We start from the raw sequence: 17,989 nt of genomic DNA, 5'->3' as shown, positions 1-17,989 counted from the left end.
AGTAGAGCAAGTGGCTGTAGTGATCTGAAACAAAGGAACTTGGCTTGTGGAAGAATAGGGAAGCTGAGCAAAGTGGCAGAGTGTTTCCAGGGAACCCCAGCCTGATGAGGTAATGCAGTGCACACACCTAAACGGTGTCTAGAATGAATGTCATTGCAATATCAAAGCATTAGCTTTGTTGTTGTAGGCCAACAGATCTACAGCTGAGAAAATAGAACCAACCAACAACAATGCAACATTTTGTTAAAATTAAATTTTGCACAGGGAACAGTTACACACTGAGATTGAACAGAGGCCAGGAATCCCAATATTCATTGCACAAAATCCTGGAATCCCTGTACTAACAACACTGCAGTATTTGAAGAAGTCGGTTCACCACCGTCATCTCAAAGGCAATTATGCTGCTGAGATGACATAAGTAAATTGCACCTCTTTTTAAAATACAGGGTATCAAATATTGGGGGTTAACAAAGCACACTTTTCAGTCTGAGCATTGACACCGTAGCTCCTGAATCCAATCTTTTGCTACAGTTCTGTATTCATATCCATGAGGGTGGCTATTAGACTAACAATGCCTAACCTTCTATAGTTTAGCCAGCTGAGCCCATGCTGCCTCTGGTATAATGGGGTATGAGACCCAATATTTTGGGGTCCCACTGTTTAGTTACTCTGTGCCACCAGTGGGTGACAGAATGGTGAAATATTCAACGTTGTTTCTCAACATGACAACAATAATAAGATAATGGAATTGTGGAAGAATGTGTTGTCAAAATGCAGTTATGACAATTACAGGAGGTGGTACATGGCTAGATACAGATAGAGAAAGAAGGAGAAACATATATAGTTAGATAGAGATATAGATTGATAGAAGATGCATATGTGAGAAAGAGGAGACAGAGAATAAATAAATGACGAGAAGCTGGAGTAACTGCTTGCTATCTCTGGTAGCAACAAATGAATACTGTAAATTGAGAAAAGCAAACTCCTTTCCAAACAGTGTGGAGAAAGTCTTTATGAAAATTTCATATCACGGTCGGTCCTGGTTTGAGTGTGACATAAAAGATGTGTCACTGAACTGATTATGTTGTGGAGCACAGAATGACGTTGCAATCTGGCTTCCCACCAGCAGATGGGGGTGTTAGTGTCACTGCTGTCTGCAGCCTTCAAAAGGCTACGACAGCACCACCTACAGAGAGGGCCGTTCACTTGTCATGACTGAGGAAAGAATGTGAATACTCTTACATAAGAAAGGGATCATTATTAATGGAATATAGCAATGTGACTAATTCAGAACCTGCAAAAAGTACACTTTATAACAGCACATTTTCAAACAAGAATCCTAAAAACAAAGAACTTGCATTTAAATAGTGCCTTTCATGACCTTGGAATGTCACAAATTGCTTTCCAGCCAGTGAAGTGCAGTCACCATCGTAATACTAAACAGTCCGGTGTAATATTCTTAGTCATTTCATCTCATGTAATAAAGTGCTTAGAGTATTTTCACACACAATGAGGAATATGAATTGAGTGATAATCATTGCCAAACCAACCAGTGCCTGTGTTGTACCACTTAAACTCAACAGATAGTTGGTTTGAAGCTCCAGTGCAATAGGACACAGAGGGTAATAATAAGCTGAGAGAGGAGGAAAGGATTGGCAGGTCAGTGGCGTGGGGCCTGGGGGACAAATTGAGGATCTTCTGGGGAACAGATGTGAGTCAGGCAATTCAATGGAGATACAAAAGAGGAGAGCTTGAATCAGTCAGTAAGGTTAGATACAAAGGAAGACCAGATGCTCAAGCAACAGGAAGTCATAAAAGTGCACAGCACAGAAGGCAAGGCTTTATTCCTTATCCACAGTGAAGGTTGTTAGCTCTCAGTCTTTAAAAAGAATGCCTGAACTACTACAAGAATCTCTTCTATGATGTTTAATGGTGAGTCTACTTTTGTATTCTATACTTCTGCCAATTAAGGAGGTTATTCCATATGCCTTCTTTATAATCTTATCTATTTGTACTGCTACCTTTAAGGACCTGTGCACTTGTTCACCAAGATGTCTCACTTCCTCTACCCCTCTCAGTATGTGGCAAGTGCAGGGAAATGGGGTTAGCATGGACAGACATTTTAGAACATAGAACATAGAAATGTACAGCACAGAACAGGCCCTATGTTCCACGATGTTGTGCCGAGGTTTAATCCTAATGTAAAATATAATCACTTAATCTACGCACCCCTCAACTCACTGCTCTCCATGTGCTGTCCAGCAATCGCTTTAATGTCCGTAATGACACTGCTTCCATCACCACCACCACTGGCAACGCATTCCATGCATTCACAATTCTCTGCGTAAAGAACCTACATCTGACGTCTCCTCTATACCTTTCCCCTAATATCTTAAAACTATGACCCCTCATACCTGTCAATCCTGCCCTAGAGAAAGGTCTCTGGATATTGACTCTATTTATTCCTCTCATTATCTTGTAAACCTCTATCAGATCTCCTCTCTTCTTCCTTCTCTCCAGAGAGAAGAGTCCAAGCTTTTTCAACCTTCCTTCATAAGGCAAGCCCTCCAGTCCAGGCAGCATCCTGGTAAGCCTTCTTTGCACCCTCTCCAAAGCCTCTGTATCTTTCCTATAGTAGGATGACCAGAACTGGACACAATATTCCAAGTGTGGTCTCACCAGGGACTTGTAGAGCTGTAGCAAAACCTCGTGGCTCTCAAACTCGATCCCCTGTTAATGAAAGCCAAAACACCATATGCTTTCTTAACAACCCTATCCACTTGGGTGGCAACTTTGAGGGATCTATGTATTTGCACACCCAGATCCCTCTGTTCCTCCACACTACCAAGGATCCTGTCTTTAATCCTATATTCAGCATTCAAGTTCGACCTTCCAAAATGCATCACTTCGCATTTATCTAGGTTGAATTCCATCTGCCATTTCTCAGCTCAGCTCTGCATCCTGTCTATGTTGCGCTGCAGCCTGCAATAGCCCTTTATACTACCGCCAACACCTCCAACCTTTGTGTCATCTGCAAATTTCCTAACCCACCCCTCAACCTACTTGTCCAAGTCATTTTAAAAAACTACAAAGAGCAGAGGCCCAAGAACAGAGCCCTCTGGGACCCCATTCAACATTGTCCTCCAGGCAGAATAAGTTCCATCTACAACCACTCTCTGCCTTCTGACAGCCAACCAATAATGAATCCAGATAGCCAAACCTCCCTGTAACCCATGCTTCCTGACTTTAAGAATGAGCCTACCATGGGGAACCTTATTCAATGCCTTGCTGAAGTCCATATACACCACATTCACTGCTCGACCTTCGTCGACCTGTCCTGTCACCTTCTCGAAGAACTCAATAAGATTTATGAGGCATGTCCTGCCCCTCACAGAGCCATGCTCTGTGCCTTTAATCACGCAATGCTTTGTCAAATAGTCATAGATCCTATCCCTCAGAATTCTTTCCAAAACTTTGCTGACCACAGACGTAAGACTAACTGATCTGTAATTGCCAGGGATTTACCTATTACCCTTCTTGAAAAGAGGAACAACATTCGCCTCCTTCCAATCCTCCGGTACAACTCCCGTGGAGAGTGAGGCGGCAAAGATCTTTGCCAGTGCCTTAGCAACCTCCTTTTTCGCTTTCCAGAGTAGCCTAGGATAACTCTGATCTGGCCCTGGGGACTTATCAATTTTAATGTTTTACAAAGTTTCCAGCACATTTTGGTCAGCATGGACCATTTTGGGCCAAAGGTCTGTCTCTGTACTGTAAGACTCTATGATTGGTAAACTAATGGAGAAAGTGAAGTCACATGGTGTGCATGGTGTTCTAGCTAGGTGGCTAAAGAACTGGTTGAGTAACAGGAGACAGGGAGTAGTAGTTGAAGAGAATTTCTCAAAATGGAGAAAGGTGACCAGTGGTGTCCACAGGGATCAACGCTGAGGCCACTGTTGTTTGTATTATACATAAATGATCTGGAAGAGGTCATTGTTGGTCTGATCAGTAAGTTTGCAGATGGCGTGAAGATTGGTGGAGTAGCAGAAAGCGTAGGGGACTGAGGTATACAAGATAATGAGAGGAAGAGATAGAGTCAATAACCAGAGAATCTTCCCCAGGGCAGGATTGACTGGTACGAGGGTTCATAGTTTTAAGATATTAGGAGAAAGGTATAGAGGAGACGTCAGAGGTAAGTTCTTTATGCAGAGAGTTGTGAATGCATGGAATGCATTGCCAGCGGTGGTGGTGAAAGCAGAGTCATTAGGGACATTTAAGCGACTGCTGGACATGCACATGGATGGCAGTGAGTTGAGGGGTGTGTAGGTTAAGTGATTATACTTTACAATAGGATTAAACCTCGGCATAACATGGTGGGCCTAAGGGCCTGTTCTGTGCTGTACTTTTCTATGTTCTATGTCAAAGAATACAGGAGAATATAGATAGCCTGGAGAGTTGGGCGGAGAAGTGGCAGATGGAGTTCAATCCAGGCAAATGTGAGGTGATGCATTTTGAGAAGTCTAATTCTAGAGCGATCTATACTATAAACGGAAGAGCCTTGGGAAAGGTTGATGAGCAGAGAGATCTGGGAGTTCAGGTCCATTGTACCCTGAAGGTGGCTGCACAGGTGGATAGAGCGGTCAAGAAGGCATATGGTATGCTTGCCATCATCGTATGTGGCATTATGTATAAGAGCTGGCAGGTCATGTTAAAATTGTACAAGACTTTGGTTCAGCCGCATTTAGAATACTGAGTGCAGTTCTGGTCACCACATTACCAAAAGGATATGGATGCTTTGGAGAGGATGCAGAGAAGGTTTACGAGGATGTTGCCTGGTATTGAAGGTGCTAGCTATGATGAGAGGTTGAATAGGTTAGGATTGTTTTCATTAGAAAAAAGGAGATTCGGGGGAACCTGATTGAGGTCTACGAAATCATGAAGGGTATAGACAGGGTAGCTAGAGATAAGCTTTATTCTAGAGTGAGGGATTCAATAACAAGAGGTCACATGCTCAAGGTGAGAGGTGAAAAGTTCAAGGGGGATATACGCGGCAAGGGTGTACACAGAGGGTGGTTGGTAGGTGCCTGGAAAGCATTCCCAGCAGAGGTAGTAGAAGCAGGCACATTTAAGGTGCGTCTGGACAGATGCAAGAGTAGGTGGGGAGGACAGGGATACAGATGTTTAGGAATTGGACGATAGGCTTAGACTGTGGATTTGGATCGGGCTCAGGCGTGGAGGGCTGAAGGGCCTGTTCTGAAGCTGTAAATTTTCTTTGTTCTTTGATTGTGTATTCCGTTTCACTATTCGACTTCCCTAATTGCATTGCCTTACACTTGTCAGAGTTGAACTCCATCTGCCACTTTTCTGCCCACTCCACCAACTCATTACAAAATTATGAGGGGCATGGATAGGATAAATAGGCAAAGTCTTTTCCCTGGGGTTGGGGAGTCCAGAACTAGAGGGCAAAGGTTTCGGGTGAGAGGGGAAAGATATAAAAGAGACCTAAGGGGCAACTTTTTCATGCAGAGGGTGGTACGTGTATGGAATGAGCTGCCAGAGGATGTGGTGGAGGCTGGGACAATTGCAACATTTAAGAGGTATTTGGATGGGTATATGAATAGGAAGAGTTTTGAGGGATATGGGCTGGGCGCTGGCAGGTGGGACTAGATTGGTTTGGGATATTTGGTTGGCATGGACGGGTTGGACCGAAGGGTCTGTTTCCATGCTGTACATCTCTATGACTCTATTTGAGCTTACGGCTCTCATCTACACTATTCACTACATGGCCAATTTTTGTGACGTCTGCAAATTTCCCAATTATGCCCTCCAAGTTCAAGTCCAAATCGTTAATGTATAAAACAAACAGCAGGGATCCCAACATGGATCCCTGTGGAACACTACTTGAAACAGCTTTCCATTTGCAAGGTCAGTCATCGACTATTGCCCCTTGTTTTCTCAAACTAATTCAACTTTGGATCCAATTGGACACACATCAATTCATATATGTTGTCAAATAGCAAGACTGGAGAATTACAGACATAAAAGAGTGGGTTTTAGGAGAGGTACTGACAGAACTGACAGTGTAACATATTTTAGATTTTTTTAAACTAATAATTTATAAGGTTATGAAGTGCCAGTGTTCAGTAAAAGTTTGATTATTGTTTGGAAGTTACTGTTAAAAATGGTGAAAGTTATTTGCTGTGAGAAAAGAGCAGGGGAATGAGACTAACTGAACAGCTCTTTCAAAGGGTCAAAGACAGTACACACTACTATTACAAAGCATTGTGGCGGGAGCCAATGTTTATGAACGTGACGCCAATTAAACAGCCTGTTTCTACCGGATAGTGTCAAGCTTCTTGAGTGTTGTTGGAGCTGCACCCATCCAGACAACTGAGGAGTATTCTGCCACACTCAAGACTTGTGCCTTGTAGACAGGCTTTGGGGTGTCAGGAGGTGAGTTATTTGTTGCTGTTGTATAATTATTCTCTGAATAAATATTTTTGTAACTTAATACACCCATCTACCTCTGTGACAATTGCTGTGAACTTTTATTTTGAGGGATAATTTGTAAATCAGAATACTCATCTTATAACTTCACCCTGGGCACTCTCAAAACAGCAAAAAACTACATTTATATGCTGCTTTTTACATCATAAAATTCCCCAGAGCACTTTACAGGAGCAACAGAAAATACGACACCAAATCAATAAAGAGATATTAGGTTAGATAGCCAAAAGATTGGATAAAGAGGTAGGTTTTAAAGAGTGTCTTAAAGGAGGAAAGCGAGATCAAGAGTGCAGGGAGGAAATTTCACCGCTTAGAACTAAAGCAGTTGAAGACATGACCATCGATGGTGCAGCGATTAAAATCGGGGGGGGGGGGGGGGGGGGGGGGGTGGGGGGGGGGGGGTGGTGCTAAACAGGTAAGCATTAGATAAATGCAGATACCTCAAAGGGGTTTAAAACAAATTCAACTTCAGGCTATTGTCCAGGAGAGGGATGGAGGGATTGGTAGTTTGGAGTGCAAGTGGAAACAATGGCTTCAGTTTTCTCAATAATTACTTGAAGGCAATTTCTGCTCATCCAGGGTGTCAGATAGACAGTCTGAAAATTCGTAAAAGTGAAGGGGTTGAGTGAAGTCGTGTTAAGGCAGAGCTGGATGTCATCAGAGTACATGTGCATGATGTCACCAAGGGGCAGCATATCAATGGGGAAGGGGTTACGAGAGCTAGAGGTGCAAGAACAGGACGAGAGCCCATTGTATATAATCCTCTGGCTATAAATAGACAGATCAGAATGGAACCAGGTGAAAGCATTCGCATCCACTCAAGCTAGATGACAATGGAGAGGTATTGGAGGAGGACGGTGTGTGTCAAAGGATGCAAACAGCTCAAGAAGGATGAAGAGGGAGAGTTGATCCTTGTCACAGTCACATAGGATGTCATCTGGGACTTTGATCAGAGATGTTTTAGTGCTGAAAGAGGTGGAAATCTAATTTAAACATGGAGATCCAGGATGATAATCCAGGTGTAGGTTTGAGGGGTGATAACATGATTAGGACTTTGCAGAATTATATAGAGTTTTACAGTTAGAAACAAACACATCAGACCACCCAGCTGGCCATGTTGTACATCTTGGCAGCCTCCTCTGTCTCTCCTTCAGCCTTTAGACCTCAAAGTGGACCGGTCCCTGTTGCTTCAGAACAAGTGGAACTTACCTCCAGGCACTTTGCAAATTGCTCCATTTAGCTTCGTCTCACAGGAGGATGGTCGCCACGTCCCGTCCATGTCCATGTGAACGCAGCCCATTTGGTGTGGCTCCCCTTCCTGCCAGTTGATGTAGTCCAACTCCTCCCCACTCAGCCAAGAAAAGACCCTGCCTCCCTGTGTAAGATCACAGCTATTACTCACTGAGGCAAGCAGCAAGGGACAGGGAGAAAAGACAGCAAGAGAGAGGGTGGGAGGGAGGAGGTGAAGCAGAGAGAGAGTGGGAGGTGGAGAAGGAGAGGGAGACAGATAACGAACCAGGGGAAGGAAAGAGAAAAAGAGTGAGAGAAAACAAGTGAGAGAAAAAAAGAGCAAGAAAAAGGGAAAGAAACAGAGAGAGAGAGAGAGAGAGAGAGAGAGAGAGAGAGACACAGAGTGAGAATGAATGAGAGAGAAACAGGAAACAACTACTAGGACTTAACACCTTTCACATGTAAAACAACCTAAGATAATTCACAGATGCATTACAATGCAAAATATGACACTGAGCCATATAAGGAGACATTCGGCCAGATAATCAAAAGTAATGGTGGTAGTTTTTGAGGAATGTCTTAAAAGAGCAAACTATGATGAACAAATGGAGGAGAGGTGTAGGGAGGGTCAACCACCAATGACAAGGTGATTAAAATCAGGGATGAGCAAACAGCCAGAACTTGAGGTGGACGTGTCTCTCAGAAGCTAATAGGTTAGGGGGAACTCATAGAGTTTACAATGTAATTCTGCTTGACCAGGAGCCAGTGTAGATCTGTGAGTTTACTAAACATGATGACCCTTCTGTTGGGATTGCAGGGCTGGGTCTCAACTGGAGAGTGTGTCTAATAGTGTCCCATGCAGTTCTACACGTGGAGGTCAGTGGCAGATGGAGAAAGTGGACAGAAGGAGAAACCGTCAAAAGGACTAAGGTTGCTAATACTCCAGGGTTGACTAGGAGTCTCTAGAAATTCAAGTTTAATCTCCATGAAACAAAATGATCTTCCTTCAACTTTCTGGTATTGGCAGACAATCATGAATGGAAAACAGTACCACAACAGATTTAGTAATTGTAGAGAGATTATGGAATGAACAAACAATCAATTGAAAATAAACAAATGTAACCAGTCAGTGTTAATTGTAAGATTTGTGATTGTGAGCCCATTTAAATCTGAACTCAGAAACACTATGAACAACATTCCTCTTAGGTGCATCAAAATCACACTCCACCCACACCCCCTTCCCTAACTAACATCTCAGTTTAAATCTGCAGTGTAATACTTTACAGACAGGGACAACGCTCAGTGCATAATGCAACTTCAAGGGGCTTTGTGTTTCTTTTTGAAACTGAGATGCATCAATGGTTAGGTGGTGCTCCAAATGGTAGAGATTTAACACAGAGTGGAGATCTGCATTTGTGACTTTGAGGAGTTAGTAATGAACTGTATTTGTGATAAAATGCAACCACTGGAAAGCTAACGGAATTGGGAACAGATCTGTTTTACACCAAGTCATCTAAGAGGCCAATACAACTAACACTGCAATAGTGTCTAGATTTCCAATTAACTTCATCAGCTGTAAAGTACTTTGGGACATCTAGTGGTTATGAAAAGTATGGTATAAATTCAAGCTTTTCTTTATTGGTGAGATATGAGTGGGGAAGTGTCAAACCTGTGCTCCACCTGATCATGAGAGTTTCTTGCATGAGTGAGGCTAAACTTACCCTCACAGTGTTGTGAGGGCTGACAAGGTCAGTGGCCGAGTTGTGAACCAGTACCATCCTCAACAGCAGAGGGGCAAGGGCTAAGAATTGGAAGGGGGGTGGGGTAAGGTGTTTGGGTCAGGTGGAGTCAGTTTGCAAGGACAAAAATATATATCACTGAAATGCAGTTGCTGGTGAACGCTGTGACAAGACTATGAGGTGTTCAGTGCTGTTTCTCGTGCAGAGAGGTGTTGTCACAGTGGTGCTGAAAGGTTTCCTTCAGGTAGGCAGTTAGTAAACAGATTCTGAGTTCTCCCTGGGTCTATTTTTTAAAATGAGGCAAAAGAATAATCAGAAGGTGGGATAAGGGCTCACGTAAATGCATGAAGGCTTTTAGTTTTGCTTCCAAGTAGTTGAAGTTTTGTGCTGGCAGCTAGGGTGAAATTTTAGACAGCAAGACTTCTTCTTAAAGATCAAACGGGCAGATTGTTTTCTTCTGGTCTGGACAGAGACAGCAAATGAGAGCCAGAACTGTGTTGCCAGAATGTTTTTGCCAAAAGGTATGTGGGATGTTGTCTACATTGGAACAGTTCAATTCTTCCTTTTTTTTGTATTTTAACTGTGTTGTACTTAAAGCCTAGTGGTGGACAAATTGAATTACATCTAGTTCAAAACACATTGCACTTGCTTTTAAATAAATATAAAAGTTAAGGCCCAGGCTATCTTCTCACAAAACTTTTTTTTGGGGGGTGGTCTGGTCTTGTCCGGTCCATAACAACACATATGGCCCAACAGTGCCTCAGAACATGCAGCAATGAGAAAAGCTAACATTACTACATGGCAAATCATGTTGATCGATTAGAGAATCCTGCTGACTACTCCAGTCTGTCATCTCACCAACCAGTGGGAAAGAAACACCACAACAAATCTGATAACAAAGTATCAGAGACCCTGACTATATGGGTCAGAACATAAATTGTTGAATAAATAGGCATTATGTATGACTGAATTTCAGTATTGTTGAAAAAAGGAGACCTGCTGTTAAAACTTTTTGTCTCCTACCTATCAGGACACAGACGCAAGAATACCAAATTTCAATGTTAATAATAATTGACACTGCATAAGAAAAGTGTGCTAGTTTGTTGGCAAGTGGAGTTTAGTACATTGAAGTGTTTGTTTGGCGAGCACACAAGAAAACAGTTAACCCAAAGATTTTCCTTAACTTAAAAAAAGCAAGTTGACTCCAGCTTAGTGAGATGATTCAGGGAATATGCACCAGGGAACTGTGACCTCAAGCTGTTGTTTCATGGAGTGTGTGTTTCTGATGTAGGAATGGCAGCCTCAAGCCATCTGCACAGTTGCAGGTTGACACACATGTAAAAACAAATTCCGTGATGTTACATTAACCTTATCAGTTGTATTGGCCAGAAGTATGACCTTTATTTAACTGAAAATATGCAATGCCTGGATATACTTTTATCCTGTTGTGGTTCTGTTCGCTGAGCTGGGAATTTGTGTTGCAGACGTTTCGTCCCCCGTTTAGGTGACATCCTCAATGCTTGGGACCCTCCTGTGAAGCGCTTCTGTGATGTTTCCTTCGGCATTTATAGTGGTTTGTCTCTGCTGCTTCCGGTTGTCAGTTCCAGCCGTCCGCTGCAGTGGCCGGTATATTGGGTCCAGGTCGATATGTTTGTTAATAGAATCTGTGGATGAGTGCCATGCCTCTAGGAATTCCCTGGCTGTTCTCTGTTTGGCTTGTCCTATAAAAGTAGTGTTGTCCCAGTCGAACTCATGTTGTTTGTCATCTGCGTGTGTGGCGACTAAGGATAGCTGATCGTGTCGCTTCGTGGCTAGTTGGTGTTCATGGAAACGAATCGTTAGCGGTCTTCCTGTTTGTCCTATGTAGTGTTTTATGCAGTCCTTGCATGGGATTTTGTACACTACGTTGTTTTTGCTCATGCTGGGTATCGGGTCCTTTGTCCTGGTGAGTTGTTGTCTGAGAGTGGCTGTTGGTTTGTGTGCTGTTATGAGTCCTAGTGGTCGTAGTAGTCTGGCTGTCAGTTCAGAAATGTTCTTGATATATGGTAACGTGACTAGTCCTTTGGGTTGTGGAATATCCTCATTCCGTAGTTTTTCCCTTAGGCCTCTGTTGATGAAATTGCGTGGGTATCCGTTTTTGGCGAATACATTGTTCTTCTTCCTCTTTTAGTAGTTCTGGTGTGCTGCAGTGTGTTGTGGCCCTTTTGAACAGTGTCTTGATGCAATTTCTTTTGTCTGTGTTGGGGTGGTTGCTTTCATAATTTAGGACTTGGTCTGTGTGTGTGGTTTTCCTGTATACCTTTGTGGTGAATTCTCCGTTCGGTGTTCTCTGTACAGCCAGACTACTACGACCACTAGGACTCATAACAGCACACAAACCAACAGCCACTCTCAGACAACAACTCACCAAGACAAAGGACCCGATACCCAGCATGAGCAAAACCAATCCCATGCAAGGACTGCACAAAACACTACATAGGACAAACAGGAAGACAGCTAACGATCCATATCCATGAACATCAACTAGCCACGAAACGACACGACCAGCTATCCTTAGTAGCCACACACGCAGATGACAAGCAACATGAGTTCGACTGGGGCAACACTACTATTATAGGACAAGCCAAACAGAGAACAGCCACGGAATTCCTAGAGGCATGGCACTCATCCACAGATTCTATCAACAAACACATCGACCTGGACCCAATATACCGGCCACTGCAGCAGATAGCTGGAACTGACAACCAGAAGCGGCAGAGACAAACCACTATAAATGCCGGAGGAAAAATCACAGAAGCGCTTCACAGGAGGCTCCCAAGCACTGAGGATGTCACTTAGACAGGGAACGAAACGTCTGCAACACAAATTCCTAGCTCGGCGAACAGAATCTCAACAACGAGCACCCGAGCTACAAATCTTCTCACAAACTTTGAATACTTTTATCCTGTGAAGAGTGCTGATTATGAGTATATGTAAGCAATTGAATCACATCACCAGCCCATGTGAAAATCTTAAATTAATTATTAGTATAATTTTTGATCAGTTCTAGATTGTTCAGTAAGTACCATCGTATCAAGGAATGACATCTAATTTTGGAGGCAATGTTATGAGTTTTGCAAGCATGGGCACGTTATGTGTGGTTAGTATCCTACAGTTGTCAACAGTCAAGAGGTTTAATACAATCTATCCATGGTTTGGACATAGAGCCTAATACCTAGCATCACACCAGCTTGAAATTGATATACCACTTTACTCATTTGTGTGGTAGGCAGAACATCTTTCCATCTTGAACACAACATCATGTTATTGTTCCCTAGTGCATTCTCCATAGCAATGCCTCAGCACAGAATCCACTCACCAACTAATTAGCAAGCTGTTTTCATAGAGAATAAATTGTTGTTCCTTTTGAAGTCTGATATTCTTGCATCTGTCCTGATAAGTGCAAGATGAAAAACTTGCACAATGCGTCTCTTTATCTATTTGTAGAATAATGTAGCACTGTTCAACAAGAGTGTGACAAGAAAATTTGTTGGAGACAACAAATACGTGAAACTGTAAACTATTCAGTATGGTAACAGCATATTGGATAAGATTGCATGTGCCAAAATCATTCTACCCCGTTTCTGTGACAGCTCTTTGCAAGAACAACGCGTTTATTTCTACTACATATTATTACAAAGATCAACAGCTGGCAGATTCTTCATTTGGATGTTGGTTTGTAACAGATCAGAAGGTTTGAACAACATTTGCTAAATGTAACATTTATTATTATGGGTTACCACTTGTAAGACATGTCATATACCCAGGTCATACACCTGCCCATTACCCACCTGCCCCTCTTACTTAGCATAGTTACTGTCCTCTCACACTCAGGCTCCTCCTTCTATAGTCACCTCCTTCAACATTCTCACTCAGCTCCCCACTCTGTCCCTCTCACACACAGATCTACTCTCTACGCCTCTCAAACCAGTTCCCCCTCATCTCTCTCACATTCAGCCTTCTCCCTCCCCAACACTCTCCCACTCTCTCCCCAATTGCCCTTAGACTCCCTGTTCCTCTCCTTGTGTCCTCTTGATCCTCTCAAACTTGTCCTGTCCCTCTCTCTCACAGCCCACCATTGTCAATTTCAAAAACCCTCCCATTGTTGCTCTTTTGAAATGAGTGGAGGATAAATTTGTTGTAAAATCAGCAGTAAATCTATCTTGTCTGCTTGGGTTAAAAATATCCTTAAGGTCTGTTACCAGAAGAGGATTGGGAGAGTATAGAAACTAAGTTGAAGCATAAATATGGACATATATTATTTGGGCTGAATAGTCATTTTTGTGTTGTAATCTCTTTATGTTTCCCTTTCTCCTATAACTGGGATCATTACATCATCATGATCACAGTTGTATCAGCTCACAGTCACAGGCACTTTTATTGCACAGATGGCCAAATTGTAGTGACTAAGCTGTAAATCAGGAATTGCAATATGTCAGCATCAGTTCATTTCAAATTATTTTACCTGTAGCATTTATCTTTCTGCCATGTACGTAGTAAAAGTAAGAGACCTATGACTTTACACTTCAATCAATAAGGTAAAATCCAGAAAAGAGTCTTATTCAGTGAAGTTACCTCTTCATTTGACAGTCCGATCCACAGGGGCAGTCGGATGTTGTTCATAACCTGTGTGAGGAATGCCTGTTGATAGGGGTCCACTACCGTGACCAGAGTTTCATTCCGGGTCTCACAGAGCCAGGCGGCTTCCTGCCAAGTCAGAGGCTTCTGGATAACTCGGTAGGTACTATTCATGTAACTCAGCTTGGATGTCAAGGGTGGTGGGAACTTGGCAGGTGTTGATGGTAGAGACAGGTCTGTGTAGGAACAGAGAGTTAGGGTCAACAGGAATATACAAAGGAACATGCTGCCTCTAAGAAGAGGCAAAGTCACAGTATTCACCTCCCCGCCCACCCCCCACCCCGCAACATGGCCCCCGCTGCTGTGAGTACTGGGCAGTATCTAAACAGCACTAGCTATGTTGCCATGAACAGAAAAACCATGTTTGAGAACATTAATAAACTAATGCAAAGAATATGAGTTGCTGTGGCATTTTATGAATTTGAAAATCGCAAACAAAAGCAACCATAAAGCTGTCAGATGATCACAAAAACCAAACTGGTTCATTAATGTCTTGTAGAGAAGAAATGTTACAGTCCTCTCAGTTACTCAGTCCAAGGACAATGAGGATAGTTAATAAATTCTCACTTTGTCAGATATGCCCAGACCTACCAGATTAAAATATAAATTAACAAAAGTTGAAGAGTAATTTCCCAAACCAGCCTTAAATTCAACATAAACATTTGTGGGCGGCACGGTGGCACAGTGGTTAGCACTGCTGCCTCACAGCGCCAGAGACCTGGGTTCAATTCCCGCCTCAGGCGACTGACTGTGTGGAGTTTGCACATTCTCCCCGTATCTGCGTGGGTTTCCTCCGGATGCTCCGGTTTCCTCCCACATTAGGTTAGGTGAATTGGCCAGGCTAAATTGCCCCTAGCGTTAGGTAAGGGGTAAATGTAGGGGTATGGGTGGGTTGCGCTTCGGCGGGTCGGTGTGGACTTGTTAACATAGAAGAATACAGCGCAGTACAGGCCCTTGGGCCCTCGATGTTGCGCCGATCCAAGCCCACCTAAACTACACTAACCCACTATCCTCCATATACCTATCCAATGCCCTCTTAAATGCCCATAAAGAGGGAGAGTCCACCACTGTTACTGGCAGGGCATTCCATGAACTAACGACTCGCTGAGTGAAGAACCTACCCCTAACATCAGTCCTATATCTACCCCCCCTTAATTTAAAGCTATGCCCCCTTGTAATACCCGACTCAATACGCGGGAAAAGGTTCATACTGTCGACCCTATCTAACCCCCTAATCATCTTGTTGGGCCGAAGGGCCTGTTTCCACACTGTAACGTAATCTAATCTAATCTAATCTAATCATAAACTCTGTCTAAAAATCAATCAAGAGCACTTGTTTGGGTTTTTATCAAATTCTAAACATTAATGACACAAGTTTTGTGGAATTGTGTTAGTTTTTAGGGAGCACATTCAGTTCAGTTTCTTTTCCTGTTAAAATTGAAACCTGGGGTCCTCATAAATGATGCATGGAAGTGAATAGTGCTAATTGTTACTTAAGCTGCTGACAAATCTAATATTTTACCAACTATGCTGTAACAAAAAAACAACATTTGTTCAGAAGGTTGCCTCACTGCTATTTTCTTGAGGGCACTCTGCAAGTGGGGAAACAAAGTCAGTGGATAATGGTGTGAATTGAGTCAACTCTTGTTCAGGTGGCAGGGCTCTTGCCTCTGAGTTGTTACCTCTTGAGACTGAAGCAGAAAATCAAAACAGATAGTCCTCCATGCAAAACTGAGGCAGCTGTACAATGCTGAGGTGCCAACACATAAATTAAAGTGAGGACCCGTCGGTCACCTCAGTGGAAGGTGACCTGGCACAACTTTAAGAGGACTGAGGAGCACTTCCTGATTGCCTGATCAATGTTTATACCTGAAAAGTGTTAGCAATTTGTTGTCATTGCTGCTTATGAGACCTTGCTGTGCACAAACCGAGTCCTCATGGGCTACACTGGCAACTGCACTTTGAAAAAGTACAGTACCTCATTGTCTGAGGTTAAAATAGGCACTACATAAATGTAATTTATTTTTTCAATCAACACACATTTGTGAGATGGAATACTGCAAATACTTTTACAGACCCCATGCTCTCCAGTGCCATTTATTCATTAACTAGAAGACATTTAACATGGTGAGTGACTGGACAGCTTTGTCTCACTCCTACTTTGCACAAACCACTAGGGTGGTTTGCTTCACTGTTTCAAGGTGACAAATACGCAAATGTATACAAATAAAGAGGCTGTGGAACTTCCTAATTTCATCAACAGCTCAAACTGCTTGGGAATTGCTAATGTGCAATTAGTGACCTCTTCTCTCTGAATGAACCCAAACACTGACTCTTCTTCTGGATGATTCTGGTTTAGCTAGGCAACACAGTTTTTCCCCTCTTTCCATTCTTTTCTCTCTAATGTATTGAACTGATCACCTCAAGAGTTTAAAAACCTCACATAAAACAAATATCCAGACACATTACAAAACTAAAAACTATGCCTACTCCTGTAATTTCCAATAAAATGATTATTCTTTCACTTTAGAGCCCAAGCTCTCAAACAATAATGATGTGAACTTCCTGTAGATCTCTATGACCCCCAAACTTGAAATCCCACTTCGATGCAGCAAGTTTTCTCTTGGGCAAGAATATTATAACAGATTGGTGGCTTTCTGAATAGAAGAGCAGAATGCAAATACAAGGAGGTTTTTGTAAATCTTCATAAATCACTGGTTAGATTTCAACTGGATTACTGAGACTGCTGATGAGATTTAACAGAATGATTCCTGGGATGAGGGACAGCAGCTCATGGTGAGATTGTACGAGGAGGGATTGTTCTCCTTACAGCACAGAAGAAATCTGCTGGAGATATTCAATACAATGAAGGGTTTGAATATATTGAGTAACTAGCAAGTGAGTCAGTAACAGTAGATATCAATTTCAAATAACTGATCATTATAAAAGAACAGAAGAGGAAATGAAGATAAATTATATCACATGGAGGGTTAAGATCTGGAACAGATAATTTTGAGGAATCAGATTCCACAGGAAATTCGGGATGTGCATTTAAAAATAATCAATTTATGGGAAAATGTGGAGAAATTAGGGGCATGGAAATAAACTGGACAACTCTTTCAGAGTATGGACAATGGACAGTACACATTGAGAACCAGTAGAATGCTAAAATATTGTATTAGAACACAGACAGCATTTTAACACCTAAGTCTGAATTTTAAAAAATTGTTCACAGGATGTGGGCATTGCTGTCTGAACCAGCATTTATTGCCCATTCCCAACTGGCCAGAGGGCACTTAAGAGTCAACAACATTGCTGTGTGTGTCTGGAGTCATGTGTAAGCCAGACCAGAGGATGGGAGATTTCCTTCCTTAAAGGATATTAGTGAACAAGATGGATTTTTAATGACAATTGACAGTGGTATTACGGTAGGTGAAAGTGAGGACTGCAGATGCTGGAGATCAGAGTCTAGATTAGAGTGGTGCTGGAAAAGCACAGCAGGTCAGGCAGCATCTGAGGAGCAAGAAAACCGACGTCTCGGGCCCTTCATCAGGAAATAACTGATAATTATAAAAGAACAGAAGAGGAAATGAAGATAAATTATTTGTTCCTGATGAAGGGCTTTTGCCCGAAACGTCGGTTTTCCTGCTCCTCGGATGCTGCCTGTCCTGCTGTGCTTTTCCAGCACCATTGTAATCTAGACAGTGGTTTTATGGTCATTATGATAATAACTGCTTCCAATAGCAGGCTGTGTGTTGATAGCTTTCAGACCAAACCAGTTGAGTATGGGATTGGGATTGTTGCTCTAACTAAGCTTCACAATGTGTCAGAAGCTTTGT

The 17,989-nt window shown here is 42.6% G+C and overlaps 1 protein-coding gene across 1 annotated transcript in view; it reads right to left on the bottom strand.

The window, feature by feature from the left end:
- The window catches only part of mrc2 (mannose receptor, C-type 2), a 337,889-nt gene that overhangs the window by 20,076 nt on the left and 299,824 nt on the right, over positions 1-17,989 (bottom strand). Inside the window, exons 24-25 of the mRNA XM_087977928.1 lie at positions 14,088-14,326; positions 7,714-7,879 (exon numbers count right to left, since the gene is read on the bottom strand). Coding sequence (XP_087834054.1) covers positions 7,714-7,879; positions 14,088-14,326 — 405 coding nt within the window. The remainder of the gene's footprint in view (positions 1-7,713; positions 7,880-14,087; positions 14,327-17,989) is intronic.

The sequence above is a fragment of the Chiloscyllium plagiosum genome, unplaced genomic scaffold (assembly GCF_037043375.1).
Source record: "Chiloscyllium plagiosum isolate Xiang-an unplaced genomic scaffold, Cpla_swu_hap1 HiC_scaffold_32, whole genome shotgun sequence".
NCBI lineage: Eukaryota > Metazoa > Chordata > Chondrichthyes > Orectolobiformes > Hemiscylliidae > Chiloscyllium > Chiloscyllium plagiosum.
The sequence above is the reverse complement of the archived record's forward strand: the minus strand, read 5'-3'. Positions and strand labels throughout refer to the sequence as shown.